Here is a 27,090-nt window from a genome sequence, read left to right as displayed (position 1 = left end):
ATACTTTGAGCCAGAGAGTAACGTGATTCGACAAGAACTGCAGTACTCTGTTCACTACAAACGGAGACCGGCGTGACATCGGCGACAACTGGTAGAGCACCTACGCACATATTCAATGCGCCTCGTTGGAGAAACGTGCTTTCGAAGCCCTCTTTCCCTGCTCATCCTGCCATCTGTAGCCGGTGCGATTCACACACACACCCAGGCATCTGTCCTCCTTGGGGCATGTGATCCAATCCATACTCTGGTATCATCAATATATAACAGTCATGGATATTTAGCTGATGTCCCGACGCAGAGCCACAGGGGTCTCCTAAGGCCATGTCAACCTCGGAAGGTTTTGCTGGATTGCAGCAAGTCCGTTGGTGTCAACAAGGGGGATTACCTAGGTACTATGAAAATTTCTTCTAGCTTGCTCACAATACGGAATTTCCGGGGACTTTCCATCGTCTCAGAGGTCACAGACGTTCACACAAGCTCAAAAATCTTCCTCAAGCGCGAGGCTTGCGAGGCGATGGCGCTGAGCTCCATATTGGCGCTAAGACGGAATTGGAATCGGCTCACTTTTAGCGTAATCAATCTTCAATTATCCGACCACTCCGGCATCTGCGAACACAAACCACCTCACTTTCCTCACCCAGTCACATATCACCCCTCAAGCACTGCTGCCGTCGCCGTGTACCGGTTTCAGATTCTTTGTTGCCTTTCACATCTCGAGCGCTCATTCATTCACACACCTTTCCATGTTAGTGGGAGTGATGCACCAAGAGGTGCGTCGTGCAATTCAAACATAGACTGAAGTAATCCGACGCCTTCAGATGAGTTTACAACATACTGAACTTGGATAAATTACCGTACCATCGAGAGCGCTAGGTTTCACACGCGGCGCTATGATGCGATTGTGTGTCGGCAGTCGTCCAGTGCGACAAGAGATTGGGGATGATATGTGGTATTATTCACGCGACAGAACCTTGACACCAGGGTATAACGCGTATTCATGCGGCTGTCTATGTCGCAGCACCCTGCCGTGCACTCATAAATTCTAACCAGGCAGACTCATGTTCGGAAGCTCTCTCGATCTTGGCTTTCTAGAATCTTACCTTAGGCGCTCATGCTGCATCACACGGCTTTCGTTCGAGCATATCAAATCAGTAACGAGCATTGGCTATATTGCTGACCAGGTTTCCCATTCGTTACGGCGGTTCATTTGGAATGCATCAGGATAAATGCAAGGTTAAGGAGCTTTCAAGTTCAACCTTCATCAATCTCGACTGTCATGTGTACATTATAGTTATTCGAGAAGCTCTTCCGGCCACAGATTTCCGGGTCGCCTTCGCGTACCTGATTCAATTGTACCATAGGCCTCTCATGGCCTAACCACCACCTGATGCAACTATATTGGACGCGCTGATTCGCGTCCTTTTGTCTCCAGTCGTGTCAACCACTGTCGTAGCGATGAGGAAATCCGCCTGTGAAACTGCACGATGCTGTCAACAAACCTTCAGAGGAACCAAAGAGCTCGCAGGTGCATTATTCAGTCCGAAGGCATCTACTTCTGACACAATCAGAGGATTGACTCTCCATCTGTGAGCACTGCAATACCTGGAAATCGGCCACAGAAGATGATCGCAACTCATAAACCGATGACACATCAACGAGTCCTATTCCCCAATCGTGGCACTCGTAGCAAGGCCGGAAGCTAAGCGCGAAGATCGCGGGGTAGGAGACCCGGTGAATGACCACCGCCGCCGCCGCCCTATGGTGTATCATGTAAACGTTCATCTATTTACTCTGTAAATCTGATCCAAGCGACCAGAAACATAGCAAGCTAATATCGGGGAACGAATAGAGCATGTCCTCGTCGGACAAACCGAATAGAGTACCGAACAAGTCTCTCACAGTACAATTTCCATGATGGCGAATTGCGAGACGGCAATGTCTCATCGGCGCCAGTCCAGCTTTGAAAAAGGTTCCAATACAGAGACCGAACCCACTCCGAAGATGCTAGCTCTTGCCTCGCCTTCGATTAAGATCACTTGACTGGGGATTTACTATAGTACCATGCTGCCGCTGATAATCCTTCATCTAAGCCTCATATCCCAAGCGCCGATCGCGCCGACCTCAGCCAAAGACTGACTTTCGCATTTCACGGGCCTACTTCCTGATGAACAGGTACCTTAGTACTGAGTTGGCATCCCACTAGCAGCATACCACCAACATCGATATAAGAAGCTCTCAGTATCCCCCAGACCTTACAGCATCGACACTCCCAGGTACCCAAACCACCACATCCAGACGTCAAAATGAAGTGTCTATTTTCTTTCGCCGTGGCTTCGGTCGTTACCGGCGCTTTTGCGCTTCCTTCTCCCACTGAGAATGGCCCTATCACTGCCCGCCAAGCTGCAGCATGTGCCACTCCCGTTACCCTGTCTGGAAACCCCTTTGCGTCCCGTTCAATCTACGCCAACAAGTTCTACTCTTCCGAGGTTGTATCTGCGGCTGCTCAGATGACCGACACTGCCCTGGCTTCTGCTGCTCTGAAGGTCGCTGACGTTGGAACTTTCCTGTGGATGTGAGGTGGCGAGCTCTTCCTTTGCGTGGGTTTGGACTAACAAACGTTTAGTGACACCCGTGACAAGATCTCCGTTGTCGAGGACGGCATCAAAGACGTTCCCTGCGGCGAGATTGCTGCACTCGTTATCTACGATCTGCCCGGTCGTGATTGCGCAGCCAAGGCCTCCAACGGTGAACTTGCCGTAGGCGAGATTGACATCTACAAGAGGGAGTACATTGACCGTACGTCTGTTTCTTTTTTTTTTCATCGAGCTCGACCCATACTGATGACACATTAGCCATTGTCGCCATCTTCAAAAAGTACCCCAATACCGCCATCGCTCTCGTCATCGAGCCCGATTCCCTGCCCAACTTGGTCACCAACTCCAACCTCCAGACGTGCAAAGACTCTGCCTCTGGCTACCGCGAGGGCGTCGCATATGCCTTGAAGCAACTCAACTTGCCGAACATTGCCATGTACATCGATGCCGGTCACGGAGGCTGGCTCGGCTGGAACGACAACCTGAGTAAGCGTCTTCTCATCGCCTCTAGAAGCTCAACTAATCACTAACAATGTCCTACAGAGCCCGGAGCCAAGGAACTCGCCACCGTCTACAAGAACGCTGGCAGCCCCAAGTCCGTCCGCGGCGTCGCCACCAATGTTGCCGGCTGGAACGCCTGGGACCTGACTCCAGGAGAATTCTCCAAGGCCACCGACGCCCAATGGAACAAAGCACAAAACGAGAAGAAGTACGTCGAGCTCTTCTCCCCTGAGCTCAGATCCGCAGGTATGCCCGGCCAGGCCATTGTCGATACAGGCCGCAACGGCGTTACCGGTCTGCGCCAGGAGTGGGGCAACTGGTGCAACATCAACGGCGCTGGATTCGGCGTTCGTCCCACGAGCAACACGGGATCCAGCCTTGTCGATGCGTTTGTGTGGGTTAAGCCTGGTGGCGAGAGTGACGGTACTAGTGACAGCTCGGCAACTAGATACGACTCTTTCTGCGGCAAGTCAGAGAGCTTCAAGCCGAGTCCTGAGGCGGGCCAGTGGAACCAGGCGTACTTTGAGATGCTCGTCAGGAACGCTAAGCCTGCTTTGTAAAGTCGTGGCTACTTCAAGTCTCATCGACAGAGTCGGTAGCATAAAGGTAGAAAGAGATGATGCCTGCTGAGAACAAGGCATGTTGTATATAGATGGGCCATTCAGTGGAAGAGGAAGTCGTCAAGTAAAACCATCATTGAAAACATTGCTTCAACTGTCTACATAGTAGCAGAGTCCCAAACAGCGCAAGCGAACTCTTGTTTGGTAAGCATCGTCGTTTTCGTAATCGTGTGCTAGGCTGTGAAGCAAAGACAGACGGGCCGGCCTCTCTGTTGCGAATCGTTCTGGGTAGCGTGGTAGCAGAGTTAATATGATACTATTCCATCACGCTCTAAATGTGCCAGTGTTTGCCTAGTAAGATGATGTTACCCTAAAGGAGTGCGCCAAGTTGATTTTCCCCTCTACCAATCCATGTGTACGTCCCAAAACTCCGCGTGCGCGCTCACAAAACAAAGCTATGCTCGCTCGCTCGCTCAAACCCAAACAAGAACGCCTTTGTTTCGCCTTAAGATGCATCGCAATCCAAGCCGGTCCTGTGCGACGCTAGCGTCAAGCCGTGCGGCCCTTCGTGTAGTGTAACGTATGCTGTTCGTTGAAGTCATTCCTTCTCGACTCATTCGTCGTTCCCGTCGTCTTGCGAACTCAATGTCCCCTCGGTTGACGAGTTCTCTCGGCTTAATGACCGCTCCAAGTCCTGTCTTAGGCGTGAAACAGACTGTTCGTCGAAGTCGTCCTAAGACATCCGCCTCCTCCTGAAGGGTTCCTCCTCCTCCACCTCCTCCTCCTTTTCTTCGTTGACTTGCAGTGTCAACCATGCAGCAACTAGAGCGCAGACGCCACCAAAGCGCAGCACCCAGGCCACACTTGTGTCGCCTGCTGTGCCTCTGGGCTTTTGTAGAAGCTTGAACATGATGGCACTGACGAGCGTGGCGATGACCTGCGGCGCTGCAATGGCGACGTTGTGGATTCCCAAGACGACACCGGCAGAGTCGGCGCCCGAACCGTCGTCCTCACCCTCGGCGATGAGCTGTGACTCGCGGTCACGAGGCTTGATGATGCCACGGCGGATGGCATCTCTCTTGGAGATCTCGGAAGAAATGATGGCAAACGGCGCCCAGTTGGTGACACACCAAGGGATACCAATAGCACCGACAAGGACAGTCGCTCCCCACGTACTACGAACGAAGAAGGTGAGGGCCATGAGTACGGTGAAGAGGATGTGCGATATGAACCAGGACCGACGAAGGGTAAGCGACCTGATCTGCAACATCTCCATTGACCTGGATATCTTGTCCGTGATTTTGTTCGAGTCTCTCTTGGGGGCGGGCCCTAGGGCAAAGTAGCCAGAGCCACCCATGGAGTGTGGAGTCGTTGGTGTCATGGGCGTTGCCGGTGTCATCGGACGGTCAGGTTCCGGAGCTTGAAAGGTCGGAGGAATGACGAATGGCAGGAAGACAGAGGCGAAGAAGGTGGTGATGGCAAAAATTAAAAGGGCTCTGGTGCCAATTCTGGTACCGTTCTCCAGAATTTCGTCAATCTTGGAGTCTGGCAGGTGGGGGTTCTCCTCAAAGTAGGGATCGGCATATATCTCGCCGACGTAGGTGGTAATGTAGAAGAGAAAAGGAAACCATCCGATCCAAGCGAAGAACTGAACAGCGCAGACCTTCTTAATCTGAGGAGGCAGCTTCTTGACCGAGCGCGCGAGACCCTTGAAGAAGGCAATAACACCGTCCTTCTGCTCGGCTGGTGCGGTGTCGAACTGAGGATCGCGTTCCGAGCAGGTCGAGCAACTGATGCCAACCGTGAGGATCATGACAAAGGAGGCGATGGCGCACAAGACCTTGAACTGCGTACCACCGAGCCAGGGAAGATAGTCTGGCAGATTGATGTAACCTGCTAGGTAGCCCAGAATATTGCCGATACCAGCGGAGCGCATGAGCCATGCATTAGCAGACTCTTGTTGATGAGTGGGTGCTACGTCGACAATGTATGCTCGTACACCGGCTTGGATGACGTTGATAGCGAAATCCAGCACGTACACAAACAAGACGGCAAACAGCATGATGCAGGTCTTGACACCGCTTGACTCTGGGTCAGCACCGAAGAGGCCCAAGAAGCCACCGACGATTTCCCTTGCCCAAGCGAGGACCATGAGGGACACGATGGTGGCAGCGGCACCACCGATGATGAAAGGCCTCCGCTTGCCCCAGCGCAGACGGCAGTTGTCGCTCTTGAGACCGACGTAGGGTTGCACGAGTACACCGGAGAGCGGGCCGGCAATCCACACGAGGGCAAGCATCGACTTGCTCAGACCGAGTGAGAGCAGGTATGGCTGCACACATGGTTAGCACGTTTGGCATTTGAGAAGGAGCTGCGGTGGTCCGACGGATCATGGGCCGGATCTACATGCAGGGTCCATGCCGTCGTGGTGAAGATTTGCATGGAGAAAAAGCACTTACGGATCCGTTGGACGTCTCTACGGACCATCCTATTTGCAGACCGAGGCCACCAAAGGTGAGCAAGAAGAGGAACCAACTGCTCTTGGTCTCCTCGACCTGCTGTTCGCCCAGCCAGTCGTCATCGTCGTCAGGCGACAAGGCCTCCTTAAGGAGCGGATCGACTTCGGAAGACATTCTCTGGGGGATGATGGTGGGCGAGTTTTCGTGGATGATTTCTACGTGCGTGTGGCCTTCAGTGTCGGGCCGTCCGCCCATGAGTGAGTCGCGGCCAAAGGAAACGAGCTTGGGTCGTGGGCGCGGGCGGGTCGCTGTGTCGAGTCTGGAGGGAGGAGAGGAAAGAGGAGAGGGCGAGGGCGAGTCCCTGCCGTGGGGCCGTGAAGACGACATGCTGGCACAGGTGGCAGTCGCGGTGGGTGTGGACGTGGTACTTTGCTATGGGCTGCGCGTGCCGACGTGGTCAGCCCTGGAGGCTTGTGGGGGGGTCAGGCTGTAAGGGCCGGCGAGATTGTGATTGGCAGGAGCAACGGTGGGTAGGTGCGAGACGCAACAGGTGGAGAGAGGTGGTGAGAGAGGCAGGGCTACCAACAAAAGTCAAGTGGCGCGGCGGGACCTAATCCATGCCCTTTGACCGTGAAAAGAGCCGCTAGTGGGACGGGTGATGGTTGGGGCGGCGATCGATGTTCGATGCTCGACCAGAGTGCGCAATCGGGAGGAGTGCTTGGTGCTGTTGCGTCAAAGAGAGGATGGAGGGGCGAGCCGGCGACAGGTATAACAACCGTCGCGCGTCGTCGTCGTCACAATTTGGCAAGAGGCGGTGTAGGTCATGCGTCTGCGAGCCGTCCTCGGGGGGGCATGGTGAAGGGGCCTAGCAGGTCTTGCAGATGATTCTGAGGACATGTCATGCAGCCGTCTCAGCCAGTGTGCGTGCCATGACGTCGTCGCATCAGCGGTTCAAGACCCTGGTCCATGGCGCTAGCCCGCAAGCTGATTGGCGCTCGCTGGAACAGCACGCCGAGACATGTCGAGACGCAGAGGCAGCGGGCGACGCGTCTGTCAGGAGCTTCCGACGAGTGAATACCGTGTGCATACATTGTCAGCCTCATATCGCATCGCAGTGTGTCGCCTTGCCTTGCCTTGCTGTACAGTGTTTTCCACACTGCCTGCTCCCTGCTCCGCGCGCGTGGCCGTGACTGTACCCCGACCGACGACTCCTTGCGCAACGTTGCCTCAGGACCTCAGGTTCCGTCCCAGCCAGGCAGAGAGCCCAGGTGGCATCCCAGCATCCACCACCACCACCACTGCCACTGCCACCACCACCTGCCTGTGCCCTTCACCTCCCAGACACGCTCATCTCCCCGCCCCGCCCGCGCGCACACGTCCAGCGACACCGCACGCAGTCGCGCTGTGGATGACTGCCCGGCCTTGAGACCACCATGGCGTCTGTAATGGGGTGGTGGGCAGTCGGCCAGCTACTCAGTATGCGCCCTCGAAGCTTCCAGAAATGCCATCCCCCGCGACACGTACTGACTGTTGGCCGCAGAGCGCGATGCATCCGACGCAGACCCGGACGGTCAGTTCCCCGCTCCACCGCACACTCGGCGATCCCATCTCTAATGCGCCCCCAACAGACGAGCCAGAGGCGGGCCAGAAGGAGATATTCACATCATGGGCTCTGTCCATTCTGATAATGCTCCTGATAATCGCCCTCTTCACGAGCTACATACTGCACACGCGCAAGATCCAGGCCGTCCATGAGACGGTCCTGTCCATTTTTGCCGGTACGTTGTTTTGTGCCCACACCACCACCCTCGACGCCTGCTTGGGCCTTGGCATCCGTTGAGACAAGCTCGGCGTTGTGTGCATGGGCAAGGCCGCAAAATCCCATCACTTGCAGCCTGAAGCCCATCACCCGACTAAGTGTGGGGTAATCTGCACATATCCACCCTGCCATGTCGCCTAGTCCATCTCGTAAGGTGGTCGCGCTATGATGCTCGCTAACGCCCTTCAGGCATGGTCGTTGGCCTGCTGCTGCGCCTGACTGCTGTCAGTTCCGTGCGAGATGTCGTCAGCTTCGACTATCAGATGTTCTTCAACTTGCTGCTGCCTCCCATTATCCTCTCAGCTGGCTACGAACTGCATCAGGGCAATTTCTTCCGCCACATTGGAACCATCCTCACCTTTGCCTTTGCCGGCTCCTTCATCTCCGCCGTAGTCCTTGGCATCATCCTGTTCTTGTGGACCAGGATCCCTCTCGATGGCTTCAAAATCAACTTCGTCGAGGCCATGTCCGTTGGCGCTACGCTTTCGGCCACCGACCCCGTGACCATTCTTGCCATCTTCGATACTTACAAGGTAGAACCAAAGCTGTACACGCTCATCTTCGGCGAGTCCATTCTCAACGATGCCATCGCCATCGTCGTCTTCGAGACTGCGCAAAAGTACAAAGACGGTGCTGAACACCTCGGAATCGGCAGCCTCTTCGAAGCCATAGGTATCTTCATGGGCGTCTTCTTCGGGAGTCTGTTCATCGGTGTCATGGTGGGCATTGGCGTATCTCTGATGCTCAAGTTCACCTATGTTAGGCGATTCCCCAAGACTGAGAGTTGTCTCATTATCCTCACCGCGTACTTGACCTATTTCTTGTCCAACGCCATTCACATGTCTGGTCAGTGCCACCCTTTATCGCCTACAGCTATCAGCTAATCATCCTACAGGCATCGTGTCTCTGCTGTTTTGTGGAATCTGCTTGAAGCACTACGCTTACCACAACATGTCACGACGCACCCAATTAACCACCAAGTTTGTCTTTCAGGTTACCTCGCAGATCTCGGAGAACTTCATCTTCATCTACCTCGGCCTGTCGCTCTTCACCGATGACAAGCTCGACTACAAGCCACTTTTTATTCTCATCACCGTCTTCGGCATTTGCGCCGCTCGTTGGTGTGCTGTGTTTCCACTTTCAAGACTCATCAACTCCGTCACGAGATATCGCCAGCGCCGTCGCGGCGACGAGCTTGTAGAGGAGATTCCTTATCCCCACCAGGTCATGATCTATTGGGCAGGTCTGCGTGGTGCTGTAGGTGTTGCACTTGCCGCAGGGCTCACAGGTAACAACGGTGATACTCTGCGAGCCACTGTTCTCGTTGTAGTCGTCCTGACTGTCATCATCTTTGGAGGCACCACTGCGCGCATGCTGGAAATTCTAGGCATTCGCACTGGTGTAGTCGAAGAGATTGACAGCGATGACGAGTTCGATATCGAGGTCGTCAATGGCGGCACTTACACACGCAAACAGGGCCAAGCTTATGGAAACACTCCACGCCCGAACCAAAATGGCTTCTCGCTCAACAATGTCAGCGGACCAGACGCTACCTACTCAAGTGGATCAGCTAGTCGTAACAGCCCGCCGACACGACCCAACGGCGCTATGCGACGCAATTCGAGCCATCCACGTGCCAAAGACGGCGCAGACCAAAACCTTCTCAGCCCCGCTGATAGTGGTTCTGCTGACGAGGATGACATCGATCTTGACCTTCCACCCAGCGCACGCCGCTCGCCCAACCGCGGTCCGTCGCCGTTGCTGGGAGACCCATCTCCATACCCGACGTCAGGCATAAGGCCGGTCGGCGCAGCAGAGGGCTCCAGTAGGGTCGCCACTGCCACGGGCGCAGTGAAGCAGCTGTTTAGCGAGATCAGTCATGATCCCGCCAACGCTTTCAAGCAGATTGACGACGGCTTCCTCAAACCGCATTTGCTGCTCGACCAGGGGAAAGGCCCAGGTCCTAGTAATGTTTGATTGTACTAGTAGACGGATGGCATTCATGGCGTTTGACTCATCTTTGGAAATACTGGCTAGCGACTTTGTTCGCCTGGTGCATAGCGTCGTATGTCGTGAGTCATGGTGAAAAGCGGTCACCGCTATTTCGTCTCTGCGATTCATAGATCCCATTACATGTAGATTGCAATTTGAATCCAATACGCGTTTCAATCCAACAGGGCACTTGAAGGATATAAAGCTTATGTGTAGTAAAAGAGAAGCATACACAAGCTCGGCGTCGAGTCACGCAAAGCAGCACTTCACACTCAAGCAGCAATATCAAGTCGTGACACCAACAGCATTCACTATAGTAAAGAAAAATTGGGAATCAAAGTAATACCGAATAGAGGCCTGACTTCATCAAACCAACACGAAAAAATACGAAACCAACACAATTGCCCTCATGTTCCTTTGCCTGTTTTCCCCAACCATCCAAATCATCTCCCTACGGACTATCGACAGACTCATTCTTCATCGGGGGAGGTTGCTCGTCCCCTGAATTTTCCCGTGACCGCAACGTGACGCGACTGACTTCAGAATCATGACTGGCCTAAGGTCCGGGATACCTGTCAAATCTCCAAATACGCGCACGCATGTCGCCACTGCCGGTAGCGAAGACGCCGCCTGTGGGGCTCGGGGCTACAGAGATGACTGAAGAAACCTTGTTAGCGACTTGCTCACGCCTTGGTGATATTGCAAACGTACCAGAGTTCTTGTGTCCTTGCAACATGAGCTGCGCGACACCAGTGTGAGGGTCCCAGAACTGGACACCACGGTCCTTGGAACCACTCAGTACCCAGTCACCATGCGGGGTAAGCGCAACACTGAGCACAAAATCCTTGTGGCCCTCAAAAGTGCGGATGCACTTGCCGCTCGGCTGGTGTCCGCCTGGAGCGAAGCGGTTGTTGGTCGACAACTCCCACATTTTGATTGTCTTATCCAGACTGCCACTGACAAGACGGTTTCCAGAAGGAGCGAAAGCAACACTGTAGACGCTATCCTTGTGGCCGTGTTCGCCTTCGAGGCGTACAACAAGCTGTCCAGTCTGAATGTCCCAGACGCGAACGCTCTTGTCAAGCGATCCAGCTGCCACATAGAGATTGTCTGGGGAAATGGCCACAGTGGTGACACCGTCCTCAATGGAGAAGTTGGAGACTTGCATGTTGGACTCAAGATCCCACAGACGGACACTCCTGTCACCACTACCAGAAGCAATGATCTTGCCGTTCCTGGCAAAGTCCAGCGAGTAGATGTCCTGCTCGTGTCCAGTGAATTGGTGCTTGATGGTGCGGCTGGCAATATCCCAGACCTAGCCAGGCGTTAGCTATTTTCGAATTCATTACGCGATAAGATGACTTACCCTGATGACCTTGTCCTCAGCACCGGTCGCGAGGTATTGTCCGTTGGGACTGAAGCAGACGCTCCTGATGTACAGATCACCGTCCTCGGGCAGGCTTCCGTCCTGAAGATGCGCGACAGGGTTACCAGTCTCGACATCGAAAATCTGGGCTGAGCGGTTGCAACCTGTCGCAACCCACCTACCGTCCAAGCTGAAGCGTACGCAGCAGACGACACTCTGGTGCGGCAGGTTATGGATCAAGTCGACATCAAGCACTCGCCTGGAGCGAGGGTTGAAGACGGCGAACCAATCGCTGCCCTCCTTCTTCAGGTTCTCCGGCAACTGCTCAATGTCTAGGTCAGCCAGCACGTTGCTCTGGCTGAGAGGAATGTGGTTGGGCGCCATCAAAGCATTCGGCGGCTGATGATGGTTGGGGGGAGGAGTTGGTCGCGGGACTTGAGGCGATCCAGGATAGGGAGCAGGGTTGTTCTGCTGAGGAGTCGCGGGGTTGGGAGGGCCATTGGGGGGACCGCGAGCAGGACCTGGACGCTTAGCACCAGGAGAGGCAGTGGGCTGTGGAGGCTGACCATAACCTGCGACATGTTAGCCAAGATGGAGTTGAGAACAAGCAGTCGTTGAAAACGGACCATTCACAGATGGGCCCTGCTGGTAGCCACCAAAGTGCTGTGGTGGGCCAGGAGCAGGGTTGAGTCCGGGCGGGCCTTGGGGACCTCCTAGTTGTGGTGGCATGCCATGGCCCTGGGGCGGCTCCTGTGGGGGAGGTGCCAGTCCCGGGCCACCTTGCGCCGCACTGCCTGCCATTATGCCGCCGAACAGGTTACTAGGTCCGTGGCCGATCTGAGGGGGCTGAGGCTGCGAGGGGCCGTGGTGCTGCGAGCTCTGGCTGGGGCCGCCGCGGGCTTCGAGTTCGCGCTCCAGCTGGGCGATGCGTTCCTCGTATCTAGAGTGCAGGTCAGCATGCAAAGCACCGCAGCAGTCTTCCTAAGCGGTGAGTAGAGGAGGGCTCACTTTGCTTTCATCTGGTTGTGTGATTGCTCGAGTGAGTAGACCTTGCCGCGAATCAACTCAATCTCCTGAATGTGGCGGGTAACTGGAGGACGCAGTCAGCAGCTGCTCATAGCAACAAGTCGAGCTTTTCGCGACAGGATGCACCAAAGGACATGCGCAGCAAGTTTGCTCTAGAGACGCTTCCGTCTTGCAACGCGGCAGCCTCAGCGCGCGGGTGCGTGGCATGGACGAGACTCACTCTGGCTTTCGGCATCGACGCTACGCTGCGACTCGGCTTCAAACTCGGTCTTGATGTTGTCGAGCAGCTCATTGAGGCGCTGGGCCGGGCCAGCTTGGGGGCCTCCCATGACACGGGGAGGGTAATGGTTCATGCTGGCAGTTGACGCGCGCTCGTGCTCGTCGAGGACGGTACGAAGATGAGCGGTCGATGTGCTTCGCGTCGTGCGCTACTCAGACGCGAACAGCAGGGCGCGGTATGCGACGGAGCCGTGTGGATGCCTCGTGGTCGCAAGGCTGTTGTCGCACAGCGAAGACGCGCTATCTAGCAGTGGTGCACGTTGACGGGGCCGGCCCTGTGGTGGGCGCGACGGGTATCGGATGATGGATGGTCAAAGAAGGCAGATAGGGACGCAGACGATGCAGACGATGCAGACGAGTTGCAGTTGGTGTGGTGGCTGTGAGATCGCTGAGGTTTGAGCGCACGATGGGTGGGTCTGTGGTTGGTGCTTTTGCTTGGCTTGCACGGAGGAAGCAGCGTTTCAAATCCGGCGGGCGGGAAACATCAGCATTGGGACTCTGCGCCGAGCTGCTCTTCAGCCACGGCAACATTTCGCACCACTTGCAGCATTGGGACACGCGCCCATGGCACTGTTCCTCCTCACATCCCAATCCCCTCGTTCCAGGGCCTCGACCGCATCTCTTCCCCCATTCCTGTCAGCCGCTCCGCTCCACCCCATCATGACGGACCCTTGCTCGCGCTAACGCTGCCGTTCCCGCCACGCTAGAGGGCATCGGGCCAAGCTGCATATCACACGTGTTTGTCCTGTTTGGGTACAATCGGTTTTGTCACCTTACATCAGCACCCCCAGTTGTACTGATATCGACGCAGACGACTTTGTTCCACAGCAACTTGCCACCCCCACGACGTGCTTCAGCTAGTCGCCCGTCTGTTCTACTTGTAAGCGTCCTTGGAAGATCGACTTTGCATACATGGTCCAGTGTGTCATGGCGGCCGGGATTGTGCAAATGCTTGGAGCCCAGAACTAGTTCCTCGCTCTCAGTGCCGCATCACACCTTATATCCGTATCACCCCCCTTCACGTTGAACAACGCTGTCTCCCGTATCCGCTCTATCTGCGGTGCTGGCTCACGTGTAATCACGATGGTTACACGACGCGTTTGGCGGCTGAATTATATCTATATCTAGCCAAATTCATGGCACGCGGCCCCTCGAGCGCCCCGTGCTGCCGGCGGTATCGCGTCTGATTCGTCCAAGACAGCCACGGAAAACTCGTTCATGTCAAAGGACACGCTCTTCCACTGCATCGAGATCAACGCAGCAGATCCCGCAATATGGTCGTCCTCGTCGCTGTGCCGTGACAAGCTCAAGAAATGTGTCGCTGTCGCTCTTTCTTATTCGTAGTCACCCGTGAAAGTGCCTAGCGCCGTGGCTTAGGCTTGGAAGCCATCTCGGAATGCTCACCTCACCAGATCTCGTCCCGCAGTCAAGGCTATCGTCGCGTCACCCCATCCTCCCGTGTCTATCTTATTGTCTGCTGGTCGCCACGATGAGCGCATCCTGTGATCCCTATCTTTCCAGTCACCGTCTCCGGCGGCCGACGCTGCGTATCCTCTTCAATGCGCGATCCGACAGCCCGTACTGGCCTACGGTCTACTGGCTACCAGCAATCGCCACTGCTTCCTGGTGTGATGCTCATGCTGCACTTAGCATGCTCGCAATCGCCGTGGCTGCTTCAATGTCCGGGGCAGTCACAGGCTATTGCCCAGGCTCACCATAAAAGCGCTGCACCCACCCGTAGTTACATTCCAATCCAGAGCATTCTTCGCTATCATCAAAGATTGCCATCGGTTGCTACTTGCTATCAGTTAACTAATCGCTACCTCAAGCTTCCGGCTCCATCTTCTGACAGAACCAACTTCAACACTAGTAGTGTTCACCATGTCGCTTCAGGGTGACAGTACTGCCGAGCAGCGGCCCACATATGTGCACCGACGTCAGTCGTCAACGTACGAGCGACGTCAACTCAGCATCACCTCTTTCAAATCCTCGGACGCGCTCCACAAACTCAAGGAACAAAAGGGAACTCTTGCGGCCGCCGTCGAGGTCCGTACCATTAAATCCACATTTTAAAGATTATCCGCTAATATGTGGAATTGGCAGCCTCTCTACGCAGGTCTTGCTGTCGCCCAGTCAGACGATGGAGACTTGCGCTATTGCATTGCTTTGCACGATGGAACCTATACCATCAACTGCGAAAGCCAATCCCTTGAGCCGGGCAGAAGTGCAGCTGACGGCAACTCATCGAATGAATCGTCCCGCGTTGGATCCGGAGTATCCACACCAATGTCTGTGGGAGACGTTTCTGAAACTCTAGCCAAAGCCTTCATTGAGTTTCTCAGCAACTATCGAGAGAAGAATCTGTCCAAGCCTATGGGTGCTACTCTGACGACCCAACTCGCTACCCTAAGTCCCCATCTTGCAGTCCGCCTGTGGACCGAACTAGACATCATACCATTCATCTTCCCGGCCGACCCGAAGGACAAGGACGAGCCATCGATCCCTCTTGATCAAGAAGCCGAGCGTATGGCGAGGAAGACAGTAAAGCAATTCAACGTAAAGGGCGAATTGCCTGTTCAGATGGGCCACCGCCGCCAAGTCTTGGTTGATCTTGACGGCCGAGTACGCATAGCCGAGCGTGAAAGCTACGACTCCACAATCAGGACAGATACTACAGGGGCTGCAACTATGCATTACGCCAACTCGCTAAAGCACAAAAGGACCAAAATCGCGTTCTTCAACAGCACAGCTCAGGGCGGAGGCGTGGCTCTGATGAGGCATGCCCTGATGAGATATCTTCGTCTTCTCGGCATAGACTGTAAATGGTACGTTCCATATGGAAAGACCAACATCTTCAGGATTACCAAAGACAACCACAACATCCTCCAAGGTGTCGCAACGGCCGGTGAGCGACTTACCCGCGACAAGATCGCTGAGCTCGATGCTTGGGTGGTTGAAGAAACCGAAAAGTGCCATTGGGTTGAGTTTGGTGGCCCTCTTTCGGCTCGCGAGAAGGGCGGCGCCGATGTGATTATTGTTGACGATCCTCAAATGCCGACTCTTGTCAAGATTGCCAAGGAGAAAGATCCTAGGTTAGTTTTCTGTCAGATCTTAGTCGTCTTTGCTGTGTACTGACTTGGTCGTAGCCGCCCAGTCATCTTCCGCAGTCATATCCAGGTTCGAGCCGACTTGGCTGATCAAGAAGGAACCGCTACATCCGAGGTGTGGAATTGGATCTGGAACCACGTCAAAGACTGTGACGTCTTCGTCAGTCACCCTGTTCGAGCATTCGTACCCAAGACTGTCACTCCTGAGAAAGTGGGCTACCTGCCCGCAACTACGGATTGGCTAGACGGCTTGAACAAGCACATGCACCCTTGGGACGAGCAGTACTACCTCCATGAGCTCAAGGTTCAGTGCTTTGCAGCTGGCATGCGTCAACTGGCCCATCCAGACCGCAAGTATATTGTTCAGATCGCTCGCTTCGACCCGGCGAAGGGCATACCTGACGTTCTCGCGTCATACGCCCGTTTACGCAAGAACTACATGAAAGACACTCCTCTTGCCGATATTCCGCAGCTCGTAATAGCTGGACATGGCGCCGTCGATGATCCTGATGCCACCAGAATCTTCAAGGAAACCGAGACTGCTCTCAACGGGGTCTACAACGAGTTCAAGGACGATGTCATCATCATGCGCATCGGCCCATCAGATCAAATGCTAAACGCACTCATGTCCTGTGCCCACGTCGCCCTTCAGCTCTCCACCCGCGAAGGCTTTGAAGTCAAGGTCAGCGAAGCGCTCCACAAAGGCACTCCCATCATCGCGACTCTCGCTGGCGGTATCCCCCTGCAAGTTCAAGATGGAAAGTCTGGCTTCCTGGTTAAGCCCGGTGATCACGACGCTGTTGCAAAGCACTTGTATGATCTGTTCACCGACTCGGAACTTCACTCGACCATGTCAGAGTACGCGAGCAAGCACGTTAGCGATGAAGTGAGCACCGTGGGAAATGCACTGTCGTGGCTTTATCTGGCGGACGAGCTCTCCAAGGGTGAGCATGTCGCGCCTAATGGTCAGTGGATCAACGATATGGCGAGACAGAAGGCGGGTATCCCATACCGGAAGGACGAAGATGCCCTGGTTCGCGACGTGAACCTGACGAGTAACTGAGTATGGGTGTCTTAGGGCTCTGCTAGACATTACTGCATAAGTATGGGGGGAAGTTGTATAGTTTCCCCTCCTTTAATGATATTACTCATACTACTATTCCTTAATCAATCAACAATTGAGTGTTGACTTCACCCACATTTCGTACTGGCTTTGGAGGGATCCTTCGCTGTCTCATACTGGCGCATACTTCCTGTTGATCCAGTTTTATTCCCATTTGCCGTGCTCCCTGTCTGATGTCTCCTCCATACATGGTACTTGAACCTGTATTCTGCCATGGTCTCTGGTATTGCCCTCCCCAAGAGGCGAGCCTTACGCGCATTGCATTGGAGACCCCACAGCGAACTGGCGTTGTGAGTAGGCTCGAGAAAGGGAAAGCTGATGATGGAGGTTGAAGTATCCCAGCGATTAGCGTCAGAAGTGGGTGAAGGTAAAGTGCTGAGACCAGTTTGGAGTAAATGAGGACAACTGAGAGGATCAGACGCGGGGAGTTTAATCCTGGATACTCATTCATGTCCTAGTGGTTCCAGGTAAGAGGGAGATGGACACAAACCACCCATGCTTGTCTAGTGAGTGGCTGCAGCGTACGAGTGATAGAAATGAGGCACAGCTATTCCTGAGAAAGACGTCGATCATGTATTCATCAATTCTCGCTGCCCTGATTGTTTCAGTCTCTATGTGAAGAGCAGACTACTTCTTCATACGACATGGAGCAGTTTTGCATGTTTCTCATATCGAAACAACGACATGCCTCCACCATTACTACCCTCCTATGTCGGGCCCTTGCAGCCACTCGAGACTCCGCTATATCGACCTCAGATATCAGCGACAAAGTGGAAGCCACCCCACCTGTCGCGAAACAACATACCGCCCCCATTCCCGTCGCGCCCATAACTAATCCGCTTCTCAAGCATCCAGTCACCTTCCTTGCTTACATCATACTGCTCGATAGGTCCAATCTCACGATCCTCTGCATCGACACCATCCGGCGCACGCATACCGTCGTGTCGGTGTCGAACATACTCGCTGAAGCGACTGTATCCTACGCTACCACTGCTGTCGCGGACGGGAAGACACCGATTGGGATCTAACATGAAGCGCGCCGCGAGGGGAGACTCGAGGGAGCAGCTGCGTGGAGCAGTACCGCAACCAGAAGGAAAGCCAAGACGCGCTTCGATTGAACTGGCTTGACTACGGGATGTGGAGACCGTCGCTGTGCTTGCGCTAGCACGGTTGCTAGACGGGAGGACCATACGGGTACCGCTCTCGCGCATAAAGGCCAACGTCTCGTCGTCGAGACTATCGGGGCGAGGAGGACGAATAGGTGGCGGACCGGTGCGCTTCTCGAAAGGTACCGTGATAGGGTTCTCTAAGATGGGAGGGCTGCAGAGCTGTGCCATGAGTTGTGGGCGCGAAATGGAGATGCTGCGGCCTTGACCCTTGGTAAGAGATATGCGGGATCCGCGAGCTACGGCTAAAGGTGTAAGGACAGGACGACGTGGCTTGGTGAGTGACACGCTTCCCAGAATCTGTGGGACTGGCGGAAACTGTGATGACTGTGTAGGGCTACTATTCTTCCTGCCTCCGAAGAGGCGCGAGCCTAGAATTTGCGTCAACATTGAGCCTATTGCACAGGTACTAAGTGACCTACCTTTGTCCTTCAGCAACGCGAAGCTGGGGCGGGACTTTAGTTTAAGCAAGCCAGATCCACCATTGATATGGTCATGCTCAGACGGAGCCGAGAGGGTTAGCGAAGTTGATACAGGTACAAGTATGTTTTCCTCATTGTCATCATCGTAGTCAGGCAAGTTATCGAAGCTATCGCCCGGTTCTGTTGCAGTCACGCGGTCAGAGACCAGAGCAAGTAGCGTAGGTGACGAGGATTCCGACGGCGAAATGGGCAGTGGCTTGTCGTTCTTGCGCCCAAGGAACCGTGATGCTACGAGTTTGAGTTAGTTACATGCCTGCGCCTATACGCAGATGAATACCCACGCTTCTTCATACCAGCTTCTTGGATCCCAGCGTCAAAGTCGACGTCCGAGCTGTCTGTGATAGCGGCCTTCTCATCACGACTTGGGCTGTCTCGAAAGAAGTGCGAGGCTGCGTTTTCGTTAGCACTGATCGTTTGTAGTTGGTGTGCGAGGGCGGGAGTTGCAATCGGCCATAAACCACGCAGAAAGTGTCACAAGAGCTCACCTTTACTCCGAAGACTCTTCATCCTGATCAGTTGCGACGACAATTGCAACGAGTTGGTTTTGAATCAGTATGTGGGGTTAGCTATGAAGTACGAAGGTCGCGTAATTACGCGCGATAAGCACCGAAACGAGTGGGTGATGGTGGTGCGAGAAATTGTGGATGGAAAAGGCTGCGACGGCGAGAGTGGAGTGAACATGTGCCCTTGGGAATGTTTCACGGTGAGGTACATCGCGTTGAGCTCCAAGCTAGGACTGGCCTGTAGCGCTAGTGACTTCGGACGGTGAAAGTGAGAGCTCAGTCAAGCTCCTACCGCAGCAAGCCAACCCAAAAGGGAATCAGAACGCAGGGATGTAGGAGAGCCTGAGATATAACTGACAGATTTCGGACCATCAACGCTATCCTCGCTCATCGACTAATCAGCTTCGTTATCCGCTGCTTTTGAGGATGCCATTTGGCGTTCTGGCTCCGGATCTTGGACACGATAAACAAGACACCGAGGACAAAAGAGAAGGGCATGTCATGTATCAACATCTCACCATCATACAATGTGCCGAACGAAAACCATGTTTGGACATGAAAACTCGGTGCCTCCCAAGGAAAGCACCAGAGCCGAGCATCATGCCCTTATTTTTTTTTCTTGATTTTTACTTATGGTTTGTGGTTGTGTAGTGATAGTAGCGGAGTCGAGTCGTGCTTGGATCCATATCGTGGACAGCAGAATATTGTCGGAGGAAGCTCACTTCTCATAGCCAGTCGAGACAACCTCAAAAAGTGCTTAGGCACCAGAACATGAAACGTGATGCCAGAGAACGCCCAATGTCCAAATCTTGAAATCCCATGTCCATGCACCCATTCATGAACAGTGACGAAAGAAACGCTTGCGCTGGACAAAAGAACATGAGACGACGTACCCGTCAATGCTCACTACAACCAGAAAAGCAGGTCGCTCGTAACGCCATAAACTCCCAATCAGATGACAGTACAATCATGTACCATGAACATAGAACAAATAGAAACCCATATAAACAAAGGAAGGTAGTGGACGGTGTATATGTCCGAATATGACAAGTCTCGTGAACACGACAGGCTACCCGACGCTGGATTCGCCAGCCGGTTTGAGATTAAGTAGACGCTTGAGATCCTGCTCCAAAGACAACGTATCGGAGGGGGTGGAGGTCTTCATTGGTGTGGCGGTAGCCGCGGGTGCTGATGTCTTGCGTTGTTTGGCTGCGACAGAGGAAGGAACAAATGACATCATGCTTGTGGGAGGCTTCGCCGCAGATGCTGGGGGGCCGTTGGCAGCATTTTTCCTAGATCCAGGCATGCTGCCTCTTGTCTGGTTAGAATCGGGGCGAGGCTGGTGTGGCTGTCGGCCCGGGGTCCTCCTGCGGTTGTTGGGGCTCTGCTGATAGTGTTGCACAAAAGGTGCTGATGAACGAGGCGCATTTGGCTGGCCTCCGTTGCTGTTTCCTGGCTGAATTCGAGAGAAAGCATTAGAATCCATCATTTGAGCTGGAGGAACTGAAGGAAAGCTCTGGAAGTCGCCTTGTCCAACCATCGGAGACTCGGCTGAGATCTCAGTGCGAAGGCCGGAGTTTCGCTTCTTTGCTGAGTCGCCCTGTGCTGCTTTGAACAATGGGGAGAGGTTTTGGTTGCCATAGAAAAAGTCAGAGTCTTGGTTCGGGGGCTGTGTCTGCGGTGTGGTAGGCCCAGATGCATTTTGGGCAGCTGGCCGGCCCCCATGGAAAGGTGACGGTGTTTGGCCTGAGTAACCTGGCGGTCCTTGGGCATCTGGCCGAGGTGGTGTTGCAGAAGGCTTCTTCTGCGACATTGAAAGCCGATTGAACAGGTCCTGCATAACGTCATTGCCGCTGCCCTGCTGTTGCATATCTTTCAGCTGTGGGACCTGGTTGGGATCTGTAACAGCACGGTGCGAGGCCGGTGATGCCAGGGGACGAGGAGACATGTGCGCGTGCTTGCTTTCACCATCAAGCTCTATGGGGAAAACGCCGTTTATGGAATGGTAAGAATCATGTTTGAAGTGCTGGGGCCTGGCTGTGTCGACTGGGTTGAATGCTCCATACGACAATGGGGGTGCGTGGCTGCCCTTGGCTCGCTCGGCTGCATCGGCCTGGAAAAGCAGATCCAGCGGGGATTGTTCATTACGAGGGGGAACGGCCACCGGGGCACGAGAAGGAGAAGCAGAGGGACTCGGAGACGCAGAATCAGAACTATCTTCGGGGGGAGGTGTTGGAGGACCGGCACGTGTCTTGGCCGGCACAGAACGAGAAAGAAACTTGGGTATAGGCAGAGCAGAAGGCGCGGGAGAGGCATGGAAAGTCGGCCCAGCGTAGGCGGCCTGGACCTTGGCCGGAGTGACAGACGGGTTGATCGGAACAGGCTCTGATTCAGGCGGAGAGAAGACACGGTCAATGGACGGGTGAGACTGGTTGGGCTTTCTCATGTTGCGCGGTGCTGAGGGCAGCTGCGCGTCCTCGCCCGAGTGGGCCGCGCCTTCCGCGTGGGCGAGTTGAGCGGGCATCTTGCTCGGGGAGGCTCCTGCCCCGTTGTGCTGGTTCTGGTTGTAGCCATTGTGTGCGCGGTTGCCTCGTGGTTTCCGTTGCGACTGCCGGCCTTGGCTGGTGTGCGGTGCCTGAGCTGGGCTCTGTGGCTTGCCCCGAGGAGCGCGTGGAGAGGCTGTAGTCTGTGCCGTCGACATGTGAGGCGCTTAGCTGGAGTGTGATTGCGATGGGGGTGAGTGCAGGTTATCTCGAGGGGCGCAGGCGGACGCTCTTGGTTCGCGATATGCAAGTGGGCTGGGGGGTGGGCGATGACGCGGTCTGTGTCTTTGTTTGTGTCTGATAAGGTGGGATTGGGTAAGGGTAGGATGTTGAAGTGGTCATATCCAGATTCGCGGGGTATAGATAGGCACGCGCCGTCGGGTGAATCAGGGCGAAGGGTGAGGGTGTCGTGAGCAGCGTCGGTCGCATCGACGGTGAACGGTGCGGAGGTGGCTGTGGTCAAACAAGGCTGATCTCGGCAAGGTGCACTGACGGCTGCGGCGGCGTAGGGCTGGAGTGGTTGGCTATGGTCGAAGTGCGAGTCTGCTGGACGCCCGTCTCTGGATCGTGACAACTGTTGGAATTCCGGCGTTTGCTCGTCTGAGGAGATTTTGGACGTTTAGCGAATTCATCGGTATCCTCTGTCGCCCGTCACGTCGTCCCAGGATTGGTAGACGGGGCCGGTCTTGGCAACTTTGAGCTCGCAGCTGGAGCCTGACGCCTGCACCCTGCGCCTTCACACTGCAAACACACCGGCAGCACCTCAACAGCACTTTGCCACTCGACACAGTTCCAGAAGCTGTGAAGCCTTCTTCTCCAAGCGCCACAACCCGCCCACCGCTCACTGCCCACAACCGCTCTCACTCCGCCTTTCGAGCTTCAACTTCAACCAAGTCCCCGCACATCCCCCGCTACACCGATACCTCACACACCAATGGCCGACGTCGACATGGCAGATGCGCCCCCGGCGAAGACGAAGACGGGCAAGGCCAGTGCTGGTGGAGAAGGCGACAAGAAACGTTTCGAGGTCAAGAAGGTAGGCACCACACGACAGATGGCAACAGAGGGAAGTTGCAGCTAACCTTCATCCAGTGGAACGCCGTCGCTCTCTGGGCATGGGATATCGTTGTCGACAACTGCGCCATCTGCCGTAACCACATCATGGACCTCTGCATCGAATGCCAGGCCAACCAAGCCTCCGCCACCAGCGAGGAATGCACAGTCGCCTGGGGCATCTGCAACGTACGTTCTGTGACAAGCCTTCTCTGGGCCATGCTAACACACGACAGCACGCCTTCCACTTCCACTGCATTTCACGATGGCTCAAGACGCGCCAAGTGTGCCCGCTAGACAACCGAGACTGGGAGTTTCAAAAGTACGGCCGATGAACGCCTGCGAAAGTTGTGGGAGAGGTTTTGGGTTTCAACAGGAACAAACATGGGCCTTGGTTTCATTCGGTCGTCCGGCGTTAGTAGGGCCTTCACAAAAGGGCTATGAGAGCACCAAGTGGCAGCATAGGCGGGCAGCATCATCGAATCAGATTCCATTACGATCACATAGTGTGTTCCGACCATGCATTTCCTCCTTCTCTTTGCTACATGCGACCAGCCGGCTATCCGATCTTCTGCCCGTCCACGTCGATGTTGTACTGTGACGCTGAGTTGTACGGTGGGAGCCAGTCCTCGGGGTTCTTGTTGTAGAACGGCCATGGCGGTACGACAACGAGGAATGTGAGGGCGGAGCCGGCGAGGCCAATGTAGAGGGTTAGTCGAATGTCCTGCTGCAGGTAGCCCACGATGAATGCGATGATCTAAACCAGTCAGCCTCGTAGAGCGCGATCTGAGCAGAGGGCAGCCGTACACCAGCTGCTCCGAGCAGAACAGTACTCAGCATCTCTGCAAGCCTCTGGCCTTCAAAGTCCTGTTCGTGTCAGCAAGTGTGTATGGTAGCAAAGTAGTAGCGTGGCTGCCGCATACAATCTGACCCTCAAACGCGTCGCGCGCTTGCTCCAACAGCTGGTCTGCCATGCTGGTTACGTTTTACTAGTTTTGGGAGAGGCGTCTGTGGTGTTGCGACGCAGAGCAAGTGCAGTTCAGGTTCCGGTTATGGCTGGCAATTGGCCCTATGCAGAGTCCGGCCTAATCGTCTCGGAGAGGTGGCATGTTCACAAGCCACAGGGCAAGGTTTGGGGAATGCAGGGGTGGGCAGCCGCACTAAACTCTCACTAGCAACGCCTCGCTGATTCACGCCCAAGATTGACGCAGCGAGAACGCGGTACCTGGTTCCCAGCACAAATCGCAAGGACCAAGAACAACTAGGCCGCGGAATCGACGGCAGCAGTTTTGCTCGCAAACTCCCCACAACGGCCGAGTTCTGGACGCGTCACATGCACGTCTAGCAGCGCTTCTGCCCAATCAGCTGGGGCCAGTAGGCTCCTTGTGCACAAGCTTTTTCCTTGACCCATCGCTCAACCGCCCGTATTTGAGTTCCGCACCGTCCCTCAAACACCATTTTCACCGTCCGCCTGGACTCCCACCTGCTGCATCTCGCATCGACTCCTCAACTGCCTCACGATACAAACCACCAGCAGTCGCCACCGCGCACCCTCCATCTGCCCGGCACCCGTCTCCGTGGACCGCCATCCACCACCGCGACTGATCGCTCAAGGGGTCTTTGTTTTTGCAACCATCCCCTCACACCGCATCTCCTGACGCCACGGCGTCCATAGACATACAAACCACCAAGTTGGCGGGACTCTACCTCGACAAGCTTTCCTTCATTCGCCCCTTGCTCGGCACAAAAGCCTGGGTATACGGAGGCGACCACAAGCCACCATAACTGCGTCTAACGGCAAGCACAACACATTCGCTACTGCATCACCGTCTTTACAACTCTTCCTATTCCCAGAGAGGGTGTGGAAGTCTGGCTACCGGACTCTGTCTTCCACCGGCTTAGTGTAGGGGACGACCCTACGCGAAGCCATCGTCAAGTTGAGCGCGCCTCGGAGGTGAGCGCTCACAAGCGACTCGCCCGCTTCTGTGGTTCTTGCGCTGCAAGAAGTCGCCCAGTACACCACCAATCTGGCTTAACCAAAGCACACGCCATCTGATTCGGAGTCAAACTCATCGCCGCCTGAGTCGCCAATATGACTGACACTCCGAGATCCGAGACCCAGACGAGGTTCAGCACCCCGGTGTCTGAACTCGACGACCATCGCCACCAGCCTGTGTCGCTTCCACGAGCCGATGCATCGTCGCCGCCTCGGTCGCGCCGACCAACTTTCGCAAGCGCCCAGGGCCAAGACCGGCCCAACATACTCCTTCAAGTCAACGAAGCCCTCGAGGCAGACATTACGCGGCGCGATTTCGAAAGCGCCGTGGTCGATGACGACCAGCACTTGGCCCCCGATAGCTACATTCGCCGCGGCTCTCTAGCACACAGCCCTCAGGCCCGTCGAGAGACATTCAGGCGCCCGCGCGACCCGGCAGTCGAGCGCCTGACTAGGAGCCGGGCTTCGTCGACGACTTCGCGATCCGTCTCTCCTCCCAACTCTGTCGACGCATTCGCTGGTCCCCGGCGCCGCGACCGTGCCAATACTCTCCAAAGCCATGCAGGTTCCGAGCTTGAGCTTGGACTGAACAGGACGCTCTCTCGTGGCACTGCGCGCCGACCAACTCTTAGCGATGAGCGCCCGGATCAGCCAAACGACATTGAAGTCGCGTCTGCGCACAGTTCGGCACAGGAGGATGTGTGCTTTCCTGTATCCGAGGACACAGGCAAGACTACCAGATTCGACTATGAAGAATTGGAGGAATTCGTTGCTGAGGCTCACGACAAGACGCCCATCGGCCAGCCTCTACGCCACAAAGCGAGTGCCGTGTCCAACCATTCCGCAAAGCCCAAGGTCTTCTCCGACCTTCGCCCCAAGTCAAGCCAGTCAGGAACCCCCAAGACCGACAGCGACGTCTTGAGTCTGAAGAATGCAGACCCGGCGGTCCAAGAGAAGCTTGCCGAGGAAGGCCTGTCCCACGTCTTCGCGGAGAAGCAGACTCCGGAAGTAAAGACCAACCGCTGGACCTTCTTCTCGTCCGAACTGGATGACACGATCCATGCTGCCGAACTGGGCGGACTACTTATGCCTGGCGAACGCTTCCGTGATCTGTTTGACACACCATTAGACGGCGGCGTCTGGTGGCTCGATATGGTCAATCCCACAGAAGAGGAAGTGTTTGCCATATCCAAGGCTTTCGGAGTGCATCCCCTCACTCGCGAGGATATCTGCATTCAAGAGCCGCGTGAGAAGGTGGAGCTGTTTCACCAATACTACTTTGTCTCGTTCCGCTCTTTCTTCCAAGCTAACAAGGAGTCGGAGGAATACTTGGAGCCCGTCAACTTCTACGCTGTCGTCTTCAAGGAGGGTATCCTGACCTTCACCTTCTGCGAGAGTCCGCACACGCTCAACGTGCGCAAGCGCATCAGCCGTCTTCGCGACTACATCAACTTGAATGCCGACTGGATCTGCTACGCCCTCATTGACGACATTGTCGATAGCTTTGCACCGGTCATTCGAGGCATCGAAGATGAAGCTGATGCAATTGAGGACCAGGTTTTTACTGCGCGTATCGAAGACTCACGCGTCATCCTTCGATCGATTGGCGACTGCCGCAAGCGTGTCATGCAGCTCCTGCGTCTCTTGGGTGGCAAGGCAGATGTCATCAAGGGCTTCGCCAAACGCTGCAACGAGTCGTACAGCGTTGCTCCTCGGGGCGATGTGGGCATGTACCTCAGCGATATCCAGGATCACGTCGTCACTATGATGTCCAACCTGGCTCACTTTGAGAAGATGCTCAGCCGCGCGCACTCCAACTACCTCGCGCAAATCTCGGTTGACCAAGTCATTCAAGGAAACGAGAGTAACGCTACGCTCCAGAAGGTTACGGTCATTGCTACAATCCTTGTCCCGCTTAACTTGATCTGCGGTCTCTTTGGTATGAACGTCAAGGTTCCGGGCCAGGATGGCAGTCTTGCGTGGTTCTTCGGCATTGTCGGTGTCATCTGCCTCTTCGTTTCCGTCTGCTTGGGGGTTGCCAAGAAGTTGCGATACATCTGATTGGGACTGTCTTGTTCCATCATCCTGACGATCCTTTCCTTGTGGTTTTTCTCTTGTTTAGTGTAGTTGGTTATTCGTTTAGTACACGCATTAATGTCAGCGCTGGTGTACTGGGGGTTGTCGAAATCCTGGGTCATGTCATACACGATCATGTCGTCTTTAGATATACACTCTAGAGTAGAAAAGTATTGTTCTCAAGCACAAGACCACTACATGCCTGATTGTTTGACAGCAGCCACGATTACTGGCACATGCAAAAACACTGTAATAGATTTGAGAGCCTGCGGACCTGGAGTCACGGAAGAAACAAGCAAGCATGAAATGACGACACTCGCACACCTGTACGGTGAGCCACGCAGAAGTTGGCCGAAGCGGTCGGCGTCTGCGGACGAGCCTAGCAAAAGACTGTTGCACTGTTCTGTTTCAGGTCTGTCCACGTTAAAGTTTGTGAGATGGTGCA

The 27,090-nt window shown here is 54.9% G+C and overlaps 10 protein-coding genes across 10 annotated transcripts; 5 read left to right on the top strand and 5 right to left on the bottom strand.

The window, feature by feature from the left end:
• Nucleotides 1–2,303: 2,303 nt before the first annotated feature.
• On the top strand, nt 2,304–3,655 carry ACET3X_008430 (uncharacterized protein; the record flags this gene model as incomplete). The annotated part of the gene is made up of 4 exons (XM_069454602.1): nt 2,304–2,572; nt 2,624–2,796; nt 2,853–3,080; nt 3,138–3,655. The coding sequence occupies 4 exons, from the start codon at nt 2,304–2,306 to the stop codon at nt 3,653–3,655; spliced, it is 1,188 nt and encodes a 395-aa protein (XP_069304032.1).
• A 733-nt stretch (nt 3,656–4,388) lies between these two features.
• On the bottom strand, nt 4,389–6,501 carry ACET3X_008429 (uncharacterized protein; the record flags this gene model as incomplete). The annotated part of the gene is made up of 2 exons (XM_069454601.1): nt 4,389–5,987; nt 6,115–6,501. The coding sequence occupies 2 exons, from the start codon at nt 6,499–6,501 to the stop codon at nt 4,389–4,391; spliced, it is 1,986 nt and encodes a 661-aa protein (XP_069304031.1).
• A 683-nt stretch (nt 6,502–7,184) lies between these two features.
• On the top strand, nt 7,185–10,091 carry ACET3X_008428 (uncharacterized protein). Its single transcript, XM_069454600.1, has 5 exons — nt 7,185–7,590; nt 7,655–7,684; nt 7,743–7,892; nt 8,123–8,779; nt 8,829–10,091. The coding sequence occupies exons 1-5, from the start codon at nt 7,548–7,550 to the stop codon at nt 9,908–9,910; spliced, it is 1,962 nt and encodes a 653-aa protein (XP_069304030.1). The 5' UTR covers nt 7,185–7,547; the 3' UTR covers nt 9,911–10,091.
• Nucleotides 10,092–10,481: 390 nt separating this feature from the next.
• On the bottom strand, nt 10,482–12,670 carry ACET3X_008427 (uncharacterized protein; the record flags this gene model as incomplete). The annotated part of the gene is made up of 6 exons (XM_069454599.1): nt 10,482–10,582; nt 10,637–11,240; nt 11,292–11,863; nt 11,918–12,231; nt 12,300–12,381; nt 12,538–12,670. 6 exons carry the CDS (start codon nt 12,668–12,670, stop codon nt 10,482–10,484), a joined length of 1,806 nt encoding a protein of 601 aa, XP_069304029.1.
• A 1,689-nt stretch (nt 12,671–14,359) lies between these two features.
• On the top strand, nt 14,360–16,847 carry ACET3X_008426 (uncharacterized protein). Its single transcript, XM_069454598.1, has 3 exons — nt 14,360–14,642; nt 14,700–15,688; nt 15,743–16,847. Exons 1-3 carry the CDS (start codon nt 14,478–14,480, stop codon nt 16,764–16,766), a joined length of 2,178 nt encoding a protein of 725 aa, XP_069304028.1. The 5' UTR covers nt 14,360–14,477; the 3' UTR covers nt 16,767–16,847.
• Nucleotides 16,848–17,578: 731 nt separating this feature from the next.
• On the bottom strand, nt 17,579–18,981 carry ACET3X_008425 (uncharacterized protein; the record flags this gene model as incomplete). The annotated part of the gene is made up of 4 exons (XM_069454597.1): nt 17,579–18,363; nt 18,415–18,702; nt 18,768–18,863; nt 18,960–18,981. The coding sequence occupies 4 exons, from the start codon at nt 18,979–18,981 to the stop codon at nt 17,579–17,581; spliced, it is 1,191 nt and encodes a 396-aa protein (XP_069304027.1).
• Nucleotides 18,982–20,046: 1,065 nt separating this feature from the next.
• On the bottom strand, nt 20,047–21,678 carry ACET3X_008424 (uncharacterized protein; the record flags this gene model as incomplete). Its single annotated transcript, XM_069454596.1, has 1 exon — nt 20,047–21,678. One exon carries the CDS (start codon nt 21,676–21,678, stop codon nt 20,047–20,049), a length of 1,632 nt encoding a protein of 543 aa, XP_069304026.1.
• Nucleotides 21,679–22,454: 776 nt separating this feature from the next.
• Nucleotides 22,455–22,908, top strand: ACET3X_008423 (uncharacterized protein; the record flags this gene model as incomplete). The annotated part of the gene is made up of 3 exons (XM_069454595.1): nt 22,455–22,556; nt 22,613–22,762; nt 22,810–22,908. 3 exons carry the CDS (start codon nt 22,455–22,457, stop codon nt 22,906–22,908), a joined length of 351 nt encoding a protein of 116 aa, XP_069304025.1.
• A 224-nt stretch (nt 22,909–23,132) lies between these two features.
• On the bottom strand, nt 23,133–23,547 carry ACET3X_008422 (uncharacterized protein; the record flags this gene model as incomplete). The annotated part of the gene is made up of 3 exons (XM_069454593.1): nt 23,133–23,330; nt 23,381–23,440; nt 23,497–23,547. 3 exons carry the CDS (start codon nt 23,545–23,547, stop codon nt 23,133–23,135), a joined length of 309 nt encoding a protein of 102 aa, XP_069304024.1.
• A 481-nt stretch (nt 23,548–24,028) lies between these two features.
• On the top strand, nt 24,029–26,829 carry ACET3X_008421 (uncharacterized protein). The gene has a single exon (XM_069454592.1). The coding sequence runs from the start codon at nt 24,666–24,668 to the stop codon at nt 26,628–26,630; it is 1,965 nt and encodes a 654-aa protein (XP_069304023.1). The 5' UTR covers nt 24,029–24,665; the 3' UTR covers nt 26,631–26,829.
• Nucleotides 26,830–27,090: the final 261 nt, after the last annotated feature.

This window comes from Alternaria dauci, chromosome 8 (assembly GCF_042100115.1).
Source record: "Alternaria dauci strain A2016 chromosome 8, whole genome shotgun sequence".
Taxonomy (NCBI): Eukaryota; Fungi; Ascomycota; class Dothideomycetes; order Pleosporales; family Pleosporaceae; genus Alternaria; species Alternaria dauci.
This window is presented reverse-complemented; position numbering and strand designations above follow the sequence as displayed.

Bases quoted from the DNA above. Each gene is read 5' to 3' on its own strand.
- ACET3X_008428 (XM_069454600.1), top strand. From the start codon at position 7,548: ATGGCGTCTGTAATGGGGTGGTGGGCAGTCGGCCAGCTACTCA. The intron at 7,591-7,654 runs GTATGCGCCCTC...TGTTGGCCGCAG, and splicing joins GGCAGTCGGCCAGCTACTCA to AGCGCGATGCATCCGACGCA. The intron at 8,780-8,828 runs GTCAGTGCCACC...ATCATCCTACAG, and splicing joins CAACGCCATTCACATGTCTG to GCATCGTGTCTCTGCTGTTT.
- ACET3X_008426 (XM_069454598.1), top strand. From the start codon at position 14,478: ATGTCGCTTCAGGGTGACAGTACTGCCGAGCAGCGGCCCACATATGTG. The intron at 14,643-14,699 runs GTCCGTACCATT...TGGAATTGGCAG, and splicing joins CTCTTGCGGCCGCCGTCGAG to CCTCTCTACGCAGGTCTTGC. The intron at 15,689-15,742 runs GTTAGTTTTCTG...ACTTGGTCGTAG, and splicing joins GCCAAGGAGAAAGATCCTAG to CCGCCCAGTCATCTTCCGCA.
- ACET3X_008421 (XM_069454592.1), top strand. From the start codon at position 24,666: ATGACTGACACTCCGAGATCCGAGACCCAGACGAGGTTCAGCACCCCG.